Source organism: Dreissena polymorpha, chromosome 16 (assembly GCF_020536995.1).
Source record: "Dreissena polymorpha isolate Duluth1 chromosome 16, UMN_Dpol_1.0, whole genome shotgun sequence".
Classification (NCBI taxonomy): domain Eukaryota; kingdom Metazoa; phylum Mollusca; class Bivalvia; order Myida; family Dreissenidae; genus Dreissena; species Dreissena polymorpha.
The window spans coordinates 48,885,348-48,900,774 of NC_068370.1; the positions used below are offsets into that span (position 1 = coordinate 48,885,348).

At 34.7% G+C, this 15,427-nt stretch overlaps 2 protein-coding genes and 3 non-coding genes across 5 annotated transcripts in view; 2 read left to right on the forward strand and 3 right to left on the reverse strand.

The window, feature by feature from the left end:
- Positions 1-14,600, reverse strand: part of LOC127861624 (profilin-1-like) — a 368,553-nt gene extending 353,953 nt beyond the window's left edge. The window contains exon 1 of the mRNA XM_052400286.1: positions 14,284-14,600. The gene's annotated coding sequence lies outside the window, so the exon portion shown is untranslated. The remainder of the gene's footprint in view (positions 1-14,283) is intronic.
- On the forward strand, positions 8,041-8,122 carry Trnas-aga (transfer RNA serine (anticodon AGA)). Its single transcript has one exon. It is a non-coding gene; the product is annotated as a tRNA-Ser (tRNA).
- On the forward strand, positions 9,181-9,262 carry Trnas-aga (transfer RNA serine (anticodon AGA)). The gene has a single exon. It is a non-coding gene; the product is annotated as a tRNA-Ser (tRNA).
- Trnas-aga (transfer RNA serine (anticodon AGA)) lies at positions 11,149-11,230 on the reverse strand. Its single transcript has one exon. It is a non-coding gene; the product is annotated as a tRNA-Ser (tRNA).
- Positions 13,664-14,098, reverse strand: LOC127861834 (profilin-1-like). The gene has a single exon (XM_052400514.1). It carries the CDS (start codon positions 14,096-14,098, stop codon positions 13,664-13,666), a length of 435 nt encoding a protein of 144 aa, XP_052256474.1.
- Positions 14,601-15,427: the final 827 nt, after the last annotated feature.

Sequence of the window (15,427 nt, forward strand, 5' to 3'; positions counted from 1 at the left end):
TTTGATAAAGTGATTTAAATATCATCAATAATTGAATGTTTCAATTTTTCCATTAAAGGGATCTTTTCACGCTTTGGTAAATTGACAAAATTGAAAAAAGTTGTTTCAGATTCGCAAATTTTCGTTTTAGTTATGATATTTGTGAGGAAACAGTAATACTGAACATTTACCATGGTCTAATATAGCCATTATATGCATCTTTTGACGATTTTAAAACCTAAAAATTATAAAGCGTTGCAACGCGAAACGATTGAATAATTTGGAGAGTTCTGTTTTTGTCGTAAAATTTTGTGAAACTACGAAGATTGCTTATATAAGGTATAAAATACGTTAAGTATGTGTACTTGGCGGAATAGCTCAGTAGGCTAAAGCGTTTTTACTTCAGGACTCTGGCAGGACTCCAGGGGTCACTGGTTCGAAACCTGCTCCGGGCAATGTTCTTTTCCTTTTTTAATTTTATTCTTGATTTTTTACTGGAGCTTTTACGATCCAATGTTTACATTTATCAATATAAAGCATTTAATGAATAAGTTAAAAAATGCCAAAATCTGTGAAAAGGCCCCTTTAAAAGTGATTGGGATTAATCTGTCAAGGATCTTGTTCACAGATCTCTCGTATTTATGCAATTTTCATTAAGTTTTCGTTAAGCAATAACTTAGAATAAACGCATTTAGATATATTCAGTAAAATAACAGGAACAGAATCTTAAATAATGTTGTTTGTATGAAATGCAAAGAACATCGTTGTTTTGTACCTGCTTACACATCCACCTCCAAATCGAAGTTAATGCACACTTTTTGCAGTATACATAATGGGTTTTTATTATACAACTGAGTGCATGTAATCCTGCTCGCAGGACTTCCGTTTATCGCATGTTTAACCGTAACTTGACCTTGTGAAACATTGTTAGTTGTTCGCTTGCGAACAACTAAGGTTAAGAGCAAGTTTTGCATGACAGATTTGATCATGACCTGAAACCCGATTACTGCCTGCATACGCGCCGATAAATAATTTGCGGCGTTGTTTCAGTTCTTGAACTGCACACAGTGATAAAATGAAACATAATATCGTGTTAAATTAAATAATTTTGAAAGGATCGTTCACATGGTTCAGGATTAAGTGACTTTATGGGGTTCCCCTTTTAACTTTAATGGATGTATACACGACGGTAAGTGGTGCTTAATTTCAAATAACTTTTAAAAAAATTATGTTTCTTAAGAATTTCAACTAGTGCATAAATGATTTTTATGTTGCTTATGGCCATGTGAAATAAATCGAAATAACTTTAATAAGACTTTGCTCTTGTTCACAAATTCGGTATCTACTGTTTTCATTGTACACGGATATGCTTCACGCAACGTGAAATGTTGTCAACAATTTCAGACGTATTCAAGGATTTATTCTTATGCCTTGAGATAGCGGCATAAACCGCAAGAGAAACTATCTTGTATGCATTTTCGAATTTTGCAAATGCTTTTCAATACTTGAGATATTTGCAAAAATAAAGCTCTTAACGGTGTGTTAACATTCTGTCCTTCCCGTGTGTAAAACCCGAGAAAACCCATTGATTCTACACCCTGTTTAAATAAATCAAAATAAGTATATAAGTCAAAAATCAATTTTTAAGCTATACGTGTCGCGGAAGAGTATGTGTATGAATTATTAAAATAGTCAACTGGGTGTTACGTCATTCAAGTTGTATCTTTGCGCAGCACAGTCCATTCCAAATCAGGAGCAATAAATAGATCTGGGAAAATAAAACTACTTCTGTCGAGATTGCAATACACTATCATGCGTCTCTTGCGTAACCAAGCTGATAGCGCTTGACTGATTTCTGGTAGTATAGCTTCGGGTGGAAGGAAGATCTGATTTGGCTGCGAAATCTGCAGCAGGACTTCTAAATTAACTTTGAAATTCAACACATACACGTGCAGAGATGAGGCTATTAGTTACCAACCCTAATATCGGTCGACATTTGACAAGCCGCATAACAGTAATTTGTGCTGACAAAGATGCGTCACGAGAAATTCGCAGGTTACTCTCTAGTATACAAATAGCCCAAACTTTAGATATAACAATTAAATAGGGGCAACATCTCCATAATATAACGGCATAAGTTATGGTTCAAGCACTGCGCTTCCTTTTAATTAGGCATATACATATACGTATGGATTGCAGTTATGATGACTAGAAATTGCAGATTTTACTATTCGGAATCGCAGCTCTAATATGTAGTTCGTTCTAATGTGTTACAATTGCAGTTCCGATGAATTATGATCGCAGGTTTTAAGAGTTTTTATTTTAATTCTGATGAGTTTTAATGGCAGTTTAAAAGTTGAGGAAATGCAGTTGTGATTAGTGTGAATTGCAGTTCTTGTGAGGTTGAATTTCAATGTGTAGGCATCACAGTTTTGATTGCTTTGGAATTGAAATTTTGATCAGTTGGTACTGCAATTCTGAAATGCAAGAATTGCCGTTTTTATACATTAAAACGCAGTTCTGAGGAGAAGGAAATGGATTTTGCAAATAGGCATTTTTGATTGTATCTGACCGGACTTTCTTCACATACATTCAAACAACATTCTTCTGTCGCTCTTATGTATTTAATATCTTGAAGAATCCTTTAACGTCCTGACCGCAGGATTCGAACTGGCACGGGAAGATCACAATTGATTTCATATGACCATCGTTCATTCGTTTATTGATGGGATGCCAATAACATATTTATATCGACGTTTTTCGACTATGTATTTATCTAAATTAGCACATACATCTGGATATACAATATTTGTTAGATTTGCGCATAAAGCTCGCACGAATGCATTTGACGTTTGCCTTTGACTGATTTGCGGTAATATCTGGCGGTCATCTAGAACCCATATAAATACATGGCTGAAGGCACAGTGAAAACATCTCTGTCGAAATTCCAACGTCAATAGTTTGCCCAATACGGGTAAATATTTAATTATATCATATATCATGAATAATTGATGCATCGCATGTTCAATTGATTTCCGCCGTCTAAAGTATCATATAAGCAGGACAGTGCAGATTGTATCAGACAGATATGCACCCAAAAGTCAAGCACTGATATAGAAAATTTAAGAGTATTTATGTAATACATTATAGGGAATGTTTTAGACACGTTTTCACATATATTTCACACAGAGTAATACAGAAATCAAACTCATTTTGTCATTTGTAGCATTGAACAACGGAGATTTGATTCAACTCACGAAGCATAACGTCAGTGTTATAAATCTCCAATCTTGATAGATGATGTTGCTGTTTCAATACAAGTCGGCAAATCAAATTATTTTGCCCCCAGCGCTCAGTCCGACCTCTGGGTATATCAACCGTTCAATATGTAGTGTTATTGATTGAGTTGTTTAATTGGCGTGAGTAAATAGCCGGTCTTAAATAATTTGCAAAGGGATCGAATAGACAATTATTAAAGGGATCATGAAATAATAAAGTATTCAAATAATTAATCAAGATCGTTATTCGCGTTAAACGTCAATAAGCGTGAATATCTTTTTAAAAGATCACAAAGGCTTTGCACTACTTGAGATACTAACCTCAGTATTATTTGACGTCCAGACACTGCCGTTGACGTTTGCGAATTTTTTGGAGTTTTTTTTTTCAAAATACTAATGCTAGTGTTATATGTCATGCGCCGAGAAAAACTTGGCATACGATTGTTATAACTGAATATTAAAGAAACTGACACATACAAGAACGCTACTAAAGGTAAATGTGATAAAGGTCCTTGTTACCGCTATGATCATAAAGCCTGGAAACTATCGAACACGAAACTTACATAAATGACGTATTTTGTACACTGACAATATAGCGTCAAAACAAACAAGCATACGCAATATAACCATGGTAAGGGTGTCAGGTATAGCCTTGTTTCTCTGTGTAACATGCATTTACCGTGTTTCTGGAGCGATGATAGATGACACAAAGACTTTATTACGATACCTGCTTAGCGAGTACAACAAAAATGTGCGACCTGTACGGTACGCAAACAGGATGACAATCTAAACGTCACCGTTCAAATGTACGTTAAGTCGATTCAGTAGTTCGATGAAGTCAGTGAAAAGTTCTCGGTTGTGGCTGGTTTTTTGATAATCTGGAAGGACGAAAGTATGATGTGGGACCCTGCGTGTTATGGTGATGCTTATCAAATTCTGACATCCTATGATGACGTTTGGGTGCCAGAACGTATTCTGACGTAGCCGTCAGACGACGTCGAGAGCCTAGGGGCGACATGGAATCGCATCCGGTATTATGCCGATGGAACCTCAGTTTGGATTCCGGTCAAATTGGTTCCACGTGCGCAGTAGACGTCGAAATTTACCCGTTTGATATACAGATGTGCAAGCTCTCGTTTAGCGCAATGGGGTATGAGTTTAATGAAGTATTCGTCATGCCAGAATCGGACCAAGCTAACATGACGTTATTTACAGAGCACCCTATGTGGTACGTATTTGACACCCAAGCCTCATCCGAACAATACAAGTGAGTTTTGGTTTCAAACTCAAGAGAAAACCGGAATATGTTATCGTGATTGTGTTACTACCCATTTTTTTCCTAAGCGTCCTGAATATGTTGGTGTTTCTTTTGGTGCCGGAGTCAGGTGAGCGGATTGCGTACTGTATTACCGTACTCCTTTCCATCGCGGTCTTCGTGACAATAGTTAGCGCTATGCTACCAAGAACCTCAAAACCCGTTCCGATTATCTCCTTCACACTTATGATAGATATTGCTATAAGTTCGGCTATTACCGTTATGGCCATTCTTAACCTTCGTATCTACAACAAGGATCCGGAAAGTCCCGTTCCGAAATGGATGATCGCAATTTACTGGATATTGACCTGCGCCCTTTCTCGCAAGCGAAAAATGGGACCTTTGGAGATGAGAAAGTTATTCAGGAAAACATCAACAGCGATCAGGATACAAATTGTAAAGGCTATCTCTAAGGCTGAAAATGACAATAATTTTGAGAAACAACCAACAGATTTAACTGTTAGAGAGAGTATCACGTTGAAGAACATTAGCTACATGATCGACGGAGTTGCTTTATGCCTTGTCAGTCTTGCAGCAATTGGCAGTTTCGCTGTTTTTATGATTATTGTAACAGGACGCGGCAAGTAAACAACAGCTGAATTTTCCAAGAATTTCTGTCCTGATTAAGTTTCAAAACTTTCTTAGTTTAGGTAAGGTAGTACCGTAAGGCCTCGAAGTAAACAAACTGTCAAATTTTATCACAGTGTTATAGTGTTATATGGACTGAAAAAAATCATTGAAATATCTAGTGATGATGAACAGAACGTGGACTTGAATACTTACTGTCCATGTCTGAAGTGTAAGAATGCTATCCCCACCGTCATTTTGCAATGATTATATCGGTTGTAATCATATCTAAGTGATGTAACGTTGCAAACAAATATAAATGCGACTTATAGTTAATTTAAATGTTCATATGTGTTGTTAGTTGCGTTAATGTTGCCATTCTTACAATAACTATTTAGCCGTGGCATAATTTAGGATATTTTGTTCCAGAACTATTTCCTCTCTGTCATAACTTAAAATGCACTTACGTTAGATGAAAGTTTAATTGTTTATTGTTAAATGTATAATGTTTTGTTTATCTGCATATGCTCTTAAAATGGTATTATTAGTTCAAATATTATGTTATTATTGAATATTTAGAGAACAGTTGTTTAAGGTTTGGGATTCATAAATGCATTTGATTGATTGTTGCAATCCTAAGTCAATATGACTGGATCAGCAAAATACTAAGTCATTTTCATTGCGGGTTCGCAGAATCCGAAATTATAAGTGCTTAGCGACATTGAGAATAATAAAGTGATATCATTCGTATTTATCTACGTCCATGACTGAATTGTTATTGTTTATCTGCCATACACAGCAAATTATCAAACCCCTTTATCCCCCATTTTTTTAATGTGTACTAAAAACAGATTCCGGTGCAAAAAGACTAAACACCATTCTAAATAAAAATAATGAACAGCCATTAGGTAAAGCACAATAGTGTGCAAACTTTAATAACATAATTAATGAAAAAGAATAGCATTGCTTTTTTTAGCTATCCTTTTTAATAGACAGTGATGTAAAGGTTCAGTGGTTCCAATATAGGTTAATTCACAGGATATTGGGAACAAATAGTATTTTGAATAAAATTTAAATACTGATGGCCTATTATGTTCATTTTGCAAACAAAGTCAGTGCAATTTAGAGCATTAATTATGAGCATGTCAGATATCTAAAGCAGTTATTGATGAAATGAAACCAGAACATTTTTTTCCTTTCTCTAACATGACAATCTTTACTTGGATATTTAATTAAGTCTTAATTAAGAGACATAAATAATTTTATTTGGTTTATTAAGTTATAATTGTACAAGTGTTAATTGAAAAAATGCATTCACGCATAAAAGGAGCAATGATTTTAATTAAGTATGAATATGATAACTTGAGAAAATTATCAATTTAAAAAAAAAGTTAGATTCTTTTGACCGGGAATGGGAACCTTTAATGCTATTTGTCTCACAAACTTAGAATTCAAATTTGATGATTGTTGTAGTTTTAAGCACTTTTTACAAATTCTAATTAAAGTGCAAAGTTACTGTAGGACCTATTTAGTAGAAACTATAACTATATGCACCTATTATTGCTTCTTTATGCCTTTTCTATCTGTTATTACAATATACACATTATGTGTTGTCTTTTCAGACTGGATGATGTTTGTTTCCTTTTTATGTACTTTGTACATGTTTGTTTTCAACACAAAACTTTGCTAAATCATTATTGTTAAACTCATATTATACACATACTTGTTTTCAATTTCGAAAAGAAATGTGTTAGAAAAAAAACACGAGTGAAATCGACTTGGTACTGGCGTTCTAGTAAGCACTAGGCCTTCTACTGACCTCGGACATGAGCTCCAAAAGTGTATCTGTCTTTATACCCCCACGGTACTAATTCGGCACTGCCTGTCTTACGGAATTGTAGTTTTAATGAGTTGCAATCGCAGTTTTTAAGAGTTTATTCAGTTCTAATGAGTTTAAATAGCAGTTTCCATGTATAGGAATTTCAGTTCCGATGTGTTGGAATCACAGTTTTCATTGCTTCGCAATTAAAGTTCTGATCAGTATTTATTGCAGTTCTGACGTCTATTAATTGCAGTTTTTAAGCATCAAAAACGTAGTTCTCGTGAGTAGGTATTGCCGTTTGCAGTAAGGCATTCGTATTTGACCGGCCTTTGTACACACTATTACAAACAAACTTCTTCTGTCGCTCTTATGTCTTTAATGTGCAACGGTGATCAACTTTGTACCACCGCTCAGTTGAAGAATATTAAAAGCGTCCGTTTACGTCGCGACATCCTTTATACCAGTAATGGAACGGATCGTCTAAAGGTCCCATCTGACATGAAAAAGAACTTAAACTGTAATAAACTTAAGTACAGGTGGCTGATTATTTAACAGACGAACAAATTACGGAATGGTAAGACGGTTTAACTATCATTTCTTTTTCTTTCTCTATATTTTATCCCCGTCAAATAGACACCTCGAATGGCATATAAATAGATTTACAACGTTCATAAATGCCAAAACGAAAAACCCCAGCATTTTCCGCGCTAAACCTTTAACACACTTAATAACATGCACGATTCCAACATAAAACCGTATTTTCCGAATCGAGAAAGTTCATTCTTCATACGCCTTTTTGAATAACTAGAAAAGTGTATACTTTTATAATTATTTGCACGTGCTTGATCTGTCAAAACGTTTATCGTTGTCGGTAGGTTTGGAACTTGCGCAGGAAGATCCCAATGGATTTCTGGTCGATCGCATTGACCCCTCGGACACGACAACTGATTTATTTACTTTTTTGGGTATGTTCACTTCAAAGTTTTTGAATGTGGAATTAGATCGGTTGAACAGAATTACGTCCTTTTCTACCGCATTTATGATGTATCTTTATATTGAGCGAATATCTTTAAAAAATAGTTGTCGTGGCCGAGTGGTTAAGGCGATGGACTAGAAATCCATTGGGATCATCCCGCGCAGGTTCGAATCCTGCCGACAATGAGACTAATTTTGACGTATAATTACCAGCAGTTTATTGTAAATCAAGTATAAATAGTGGACATTCAAACTATCGCGTAGGGAATATACACTCATTATCTAAAATCAAAGTTTTTATTTCGAAATAAGCGACTTTCAGGTGAAGCGCACATATTATATTTAATCATTATCTTAAATTCAAAAGTTTAATTATGCCCAAACCACACGCATTGAAACACTGTTTATTGTGTGCGGACAGTCGTAAGATATATACGAATCTTCCCGCGCAAGTACGAAACAGTGGGGCTTACTATCGATATGTCATGTGTCTAATTCAACTTATGAGACATCACTTCCGTTCTGTTAAATTCATCATTTCTATTCCGACTAACTTTAATAAACCACGCCTTGGACATTTTACATCCCCATCTGTCTATAATCGTTAATATTGTTATTACATTATTTTGTCCTTTTTTATCAATGACCAGTGAAGGGTCGTAAAATACAATTGAGGCAATCAGGTGTATATGGACCGGTCACTAGTTTTTATATGGACCGCGCGTTCAAAATATTTAAGTGTGACGTCATCGCCCGGATCAAAAACAGCATTATAAGTGAATTGTATGGAAGCGTTCGATATTTCAATGACGATTGTTTAAAACTAAAATAAAAGCATATTACTGAAAGTATTCTTAAAATCTAACATGTTATATGAAACATTTCAAAGCTTTAGTGGGTTATGAATTACTAAGATAGTTATATATAATTTTGTGATTTAGAGAATGTGCTTTAAAACGTATTTTTCACATTTTAATAAAAAAATATATAAACATATAACAAGAACAAGCAACTTTATGTGTCTGACAGCATTACAATTTGTGTTCTGTATTCCCAATAAAGAGATTCATTTTTAGATTGTATTTCAACAAATGTATCGTTGTCGACAGGATTCAAACGGCGGCGTCAACTATGATCATGCTGTCTATCCAGAGTATATTTACCTGATATTTTAACAACTTAAATAGATGTAACAGCATATATAATATAAGTGTGAGATACCGTAGTGTTTACCTAAACAAGCAGTTGTCGTGGCCGAGTGGTTAAGGCGATGGACTAGAAATCCATTGGGATCTTCCCGCGCAGGTTCGAATCCTGCCGACAACGTAATATTTTAGTGTTCACTCTTGTATGTAAAGATTTGTTGAAGAGTGTCATTTCACATTGTAACATCAAGTGCATCACACTATTGATAATATTCGAGATATTGCTTGAAAATGGCTCAATCGTTTATCACGTACTAGTATCTAAAAACGATATTTGCGTGGTTTAAAAAAAAAGCCAACACCAGATAATATAAACACATGTTATGTATAGAAATAGTTTTGATTAAATAAAAATTACAAAATTACAAAATAAGCAACTTTATTTGCGAAGAAAACACATTATGTCTTTAACATTGTTCCCTTTAAATCGATTAAGTTACGCGGTGTTTCAAAACATGTATCGTTGTCGGCAGGATTTGTACTTGCGGGGAAAAGTCTCAATAGGTTTCGAAAAAGCGGAATCAATTTACTTATTTTCTACGTTGTCACTAAAAACATTTTTCTTAAATTATTACTGACAATATTTTTAAAATCATACATCGTGTAAGACACATATTCAATCGTGAAAATATGTTCTTGATTAATAAAAGATTTATGCAAGTTTTGTCAATGTGTGTTAGTGCTGAAAATATCGTTGCGTACTCAAATAGTTGATAAATGTTCGGTAAAATATAAGAAATAGAAAATCCGTGGTTTACGATATCAGGGTGACCTGCAAGGCAGTCCCAAACTGTATATTGACCTCAGCGTTCGGATTTGGTCAGTAGAACCATACTTTTAGTAAAATTACATTTATATATTGTGAATTATTAGCCCCTGACGAAGGCGGAGAGATATTTTTGTGGCTGTATCCGTTCGTCCGTCCGGCTGTTACAAATTATGCAGGTCTATATCTATGAAAGTATATAAGATTTACACATAAAACGTCAATGATCTGTAGATATAAATTAGGAGACGTGCTATGCACAATAACCACAACCCTAATCTTTCTTTAATAATTTATATTGGTAATGCATGATGTCCGTATGTCACACACTTTTAAGAGTTATAAAACGAAATTATGTATAGAAGATTTCAATATTAAAGGTCAAATTTGTAGTCGTCAAGTTGTTAAGGCGATGGACTGGAAATCCATTGGAATCTTCCCGCGCAGTTTCTAATCCTGTCCACAACGAAATATTTTAGTGTTTGCTCTTGTATGGAGCCACTTATTGCAAAGCGTCATTTCATATTGTAAATTAAAGCGTGAAAAGTGTTTAAAAATGATGCAATGACACAGTTAATAACATACGAAATATTAACAATACCCAATCGTATACCACGCACTATTATAAATAAAAATCGACTTGTATGTGGGTTTTAAAATATGCCAACACCAGATATGCACATATAAAAAACAATATATTATATTTTAGTTCACGTTTCAAAGTATATTTGCAATCCGGCATTCTGCCTTTGGCCAAGAACATTTATACAAAAGTAATATGGCCAAGACACCACTGAAGTATGTTCTTTTAATTCTTTTATCAACAAACCCGCTTGGTAAAATACGTGTCTCGAAGATCTGTATTTAATTGTACTGTCGATACAAACATTTTATTTCAATCGAACATTTTATGTCCTTTCAATCCAAATTTTGCTGGCAATTTTCTAATGATATAATGGCGTAAATTTGCATCGACCATATGTACATTTTTTAATGTCAACACATTTTGGATGCTGCTATTTGGGCATAACTATTGAGATCAGAGATAAGTCAATGTTCTACTTATCATAGCAAAATATGTCGCTAAATCATACAAATAAATAGTTGAAATAATCGGCAATCTCGATGGATAGAAATTATGTTCTACTGAACTAGCATACATTGCAACCTTAGATTAAAGGAGTCAAGTAAGCAACCTGTTTTGGAAAAAGTTTTAGTTTATACAATTTCAAAATATCTATCGTTGTCGGTGGGATTTGAACCTGCGCGGGAAGATCCCAATGGATTTCTAATCCATCGCCTTAACCACTCGGCCACGACAACTAATTTATAGTCACTTTGAAGTGTTGTCAACTCTTTGGAGTTCTTACAGCGTGTCTTGATCTTTCAGGTTGCAAAAGAAGTGTTTATCTAATATGTTCGCCGTATGGTTAGTCGGACTAGAAATCTACTAGGGTTGGAAGACATCGACGATCTAACTCTTTTCTTTCACTCAACAAAAGATGCAGGATAATACTAACATGATACTGGACAACTCAGCTAGACAGGTCCTAACCATCAACACAGAGATGAGCAAGGTGTTCACGACCAACGCATCGAACGACACACTATCAATGTCCGCAGCAAGGCACTGGAGGAGGTGGACATCTTCCTGGACAACCATGGAGGAACGGATGCAGACGTCAGAACCAGCATCAGTAAAGCACGAGCAGAAGTCCATCAATTAAAGAACATCTGTGGATCCAGCGATATCGGCATCACAACCAAGATCAGGCTCTTCAATACAATCGTGAAGCCCATACTCTATGGAGCAGAGACCTGGTGAACCACTGTCCCCACCATAAAGAAAATACAGGCCCTAATCAACACCTGCGTTAGAAAGATCATCAAGATTCGCTTGACAGACAGCAACTCCAACGAAGAATTATGGTAAAGAAAAAAGCAGCAGGCGGTTATAGAAGACATCCTCCAGTGACATTGGCGATTGGAGGGTCACATCCTTGGCAATCCTGCATCCAATACGAAAGGGAAACTTTTCAACTTGAACCTCCAAGTGATAAGGAAGACATTGCAGCATAGAAACACTTGGCGCCGCGACCTGCGCGGATGCAGATGCTAACCAAAAGAAAAACGTGGAGGGGCAGCTGAATAGACTCGCCAAGAACCGAGACGCCTAAAAAAGCTGGTTGCCGGCCAGATGAGAACACATGCGAAGATGACGTGTTGATAAATTAGTAAAAATTATTCAACTTTAAATATTATAAAACGGTGTAATAACATTCGATAAACGCATGAAACGTACTCAACCGCAGATCTTTCATCGGCTATGAAATCGGCTTTTAAGTTGTTTATAAATATGCCAACGAGGGTATAATCCACAGATACAATAACATATGATTTATAATTAAAAAAGTATAATCCATTATAAAGTCATATTTTCATAAACATATGTATACAAACACCAGATGTGATGCACACATGGCCTTGAAGCATGATGTATTATATAAAATATGTATCATCGAATTATAGATATACATGTCTGTAATTTTCTTTTATTTCTTTTCTCAACAAAACCGCTTGGTTGTATCATTATCCTCAATTTCTGCATTAAATAGTAATCTCGGTGCAAGCATTTTATTTCAAGAGAAATGTCTATTTTATTATAAATTTGCCAGTTTAAACAATTTTAATGCTATAATCGCGCAATTAACATCGACTGCATGTACATTTTTTTTAATGTCAATACACTTTGTATGGTGCTAAGTGCGCATACATGTTTAGAATAAGTAATAATAAATGGTTCTACTTATCATATCAAAATTTTTCATTGAATAAGATGAATAAATACTATTGCCTAAATCGTTACCCTCGACATGTATTTTGACTGAATACGCATGAATTGCAACCTAAACTTAACGCAGATAAACGTCAGATTTGAAGATACTTGGCATTATAACGTTAAAAATATCGAATAAAAATATACTCACTCTTTTGAGTTCGTTATTTTAATTGCGTATTTAACACGTGCAAACATCGTTCGTAGTAAACAAAGCATAAAAGCGTTATCCATACTCTACGCATGTTAACTTATTTGATTAATTATGACAATGCATAAAAGCAGCATTTATAACAATGTAAATTAAATTATTTTTTTAAAGCAAACTAGATTAGACATGCATAGAAAAGGTATATTTTAAATACTTCCATTTTGGTCGCACAACTTCATTAACGAGGGTATATTTGACTAAAATACCGACTTACGCACAATCACATTCTGGTTAACCGAGAACATTTATTTATTTTTCGACACTCGAAGTCGTGTTACAAAAAGGTTCACGTGAGGGGGAATATCAAGTTATACAATTTATATACGGATTCATGTGCTATTTAAATCATCATTAGAATTAATCATGGTAGTGAAATATTCTTTATTAAATCTCGTTCATAACAGTATAAAGATATAGATGTAGTAAGTCGAAATGCCAAGGAAAAGTTTAATACTGGTACATTAAATACATTAAACAGTTCTACAATTCATATAATGGTACCCAGCATACAGGCATGAAATTATCTCAAATAATTATATGATTATTGGACTATATGATTTCATTATATAATCCACCTTTAATTGTATTGTCAAAAAAGCCAGCAGTCAGGATCAAATATATCATTAGCTCACTATGTAGTATTCTTACACACGACTTTAAAGTATAATCTTGATATCTACATTCAAAATCAGACCAAAGCGTTCAGATACTACAATCCAATTTTTCTGAAGAAATCCCCGAGTTTCATGATTTGCTCATTACTTTCTTCACTTTTAACTTTCTGGTCACTGACGACGACTATTAACAACGTGGACGTCTTGCACACGGTACAGCCGTCTGATCCATCTCTAGCGTAGATGCCGTTTCTGCCGTCGGCTAACCTCACGTCATAATGGCGGCTTTGAATGTCAATACCGTTTCTATACGCTTCCTCTGGGAACCTCATTCCTTCAGAAATGTTGTGAATCTCGTTGTTAAGGAGATAGAATCCGTCGCTAGCGATTATCAGTCTTAGTGAGCAGGCGTCATAAATGGCCGCCTTGCAAGGCGTTGATTGCACCAAGTTCTCGTTAATGTACGTATACCAGAGTTTCAACACGTACTCCTCGCGTAACGTTACGTCTGTTCGCATAGCAACCTCCATGGTAACGTAAATGTTGTGTATATTTATTCCGAGAGTAGTCTTTATATATCCTTGATAATAAAACACTTTATCACCGATATATTAAGTGTCCCGAACCTTTCAAAAATTATTTAGATCTAATAATGAGAGTTGCATCCAACGTTAATTATTTATGGAACAACCAACATATTTTTTTATATAAATACATGCCACCAGTCCAAAATGCTCAACAAATAATACGCCTTCATCTAACAATCGTATAGATATTGCAAACTGTCTGTTACAACGTTTTTAAATATTTATACACCGAATTATCGACTGTTCGATTCAATTATATCCTAGCCCAAAACACGCACAAACCAATCTTCCGCAATAATTGTAAAGATCCACATTATTATTTAATGTTCTCTCTATGTATATCTTATTCTAAAGAGCACTTAGGTTCTTTTTCTTTAACATTCTCCAGCTTAAAGAATTAAAATGGGATAATTGTGTAAATATACATCGACCGTCTATACATTTAGTTTATATTGTAGTCAGCATGGGTAAACCGGCTATCAGGTTGGCACCTGTATACAGTCGAGATAAAGGATTAATAAATGATTGGATTTTAACGTTGACAGCTTAATATTTGAATACGAAATTGAAATCAGATAAATTATGCTTCGGTAATCTTCACACTCTATCAATACAAATACGATCATACTGTTAACGTTATTTTCAACAACAACGTACATGTTAAAACAATTATTAGAATTTTAGCATTATGTGTTCAAGTCAATTAAGGGTCTGTTTGTTTCTGCTTACGATACGAACATAAACGCAATAAAATTCATTACAAAATGACTGCAAATGATCAGTTAAATTAGGCATAGGATCAAATTCCGCTTTAGCATTGATGTTGCTGCTTATGAAATATGTTCTTGGTTGCTTTAAAATCACGTACGTTTTGTACCGACATAAACTTTCAGAAGTTTACACTTTTTGCAAATAAAATGATTGCCTCAAATTTCCCGAATTGAACATTGGAAATTTTGCAAAAAAATGAAATTTGATCAGCCGTATTGTATATGTAAACGGATATATGCACGTGTGTTAGAATTGAATAGCAATAAATATACACAACGATAAACGGTGTCATTGGACTTGCTTTGCGAACAGACTTGACTCATTTATTTCAACCCTGAAAATATTTCAAAATAAATTCTAGCATAGTGTTTAAAAATATATACGACATCCTCTTTTGAAGTATTGCTGTTGTCTAGGTTATGCAATTATTAATAATATTGTGTAATCGTTGTATGCATAACATTATTGTAATTCATTTTCGACCGATGCTTCATTTTACAT

Bases quoted from the DNA above. Each gene is read 5' to 3' on its own strand.
- LOC127861834 (XM_052400514.1), bottom strand. From the start codon at position 14,098: ATGGAGGTTGCTATGCGAACAGACGTAACGTTACGCGAGGAGTACGTG.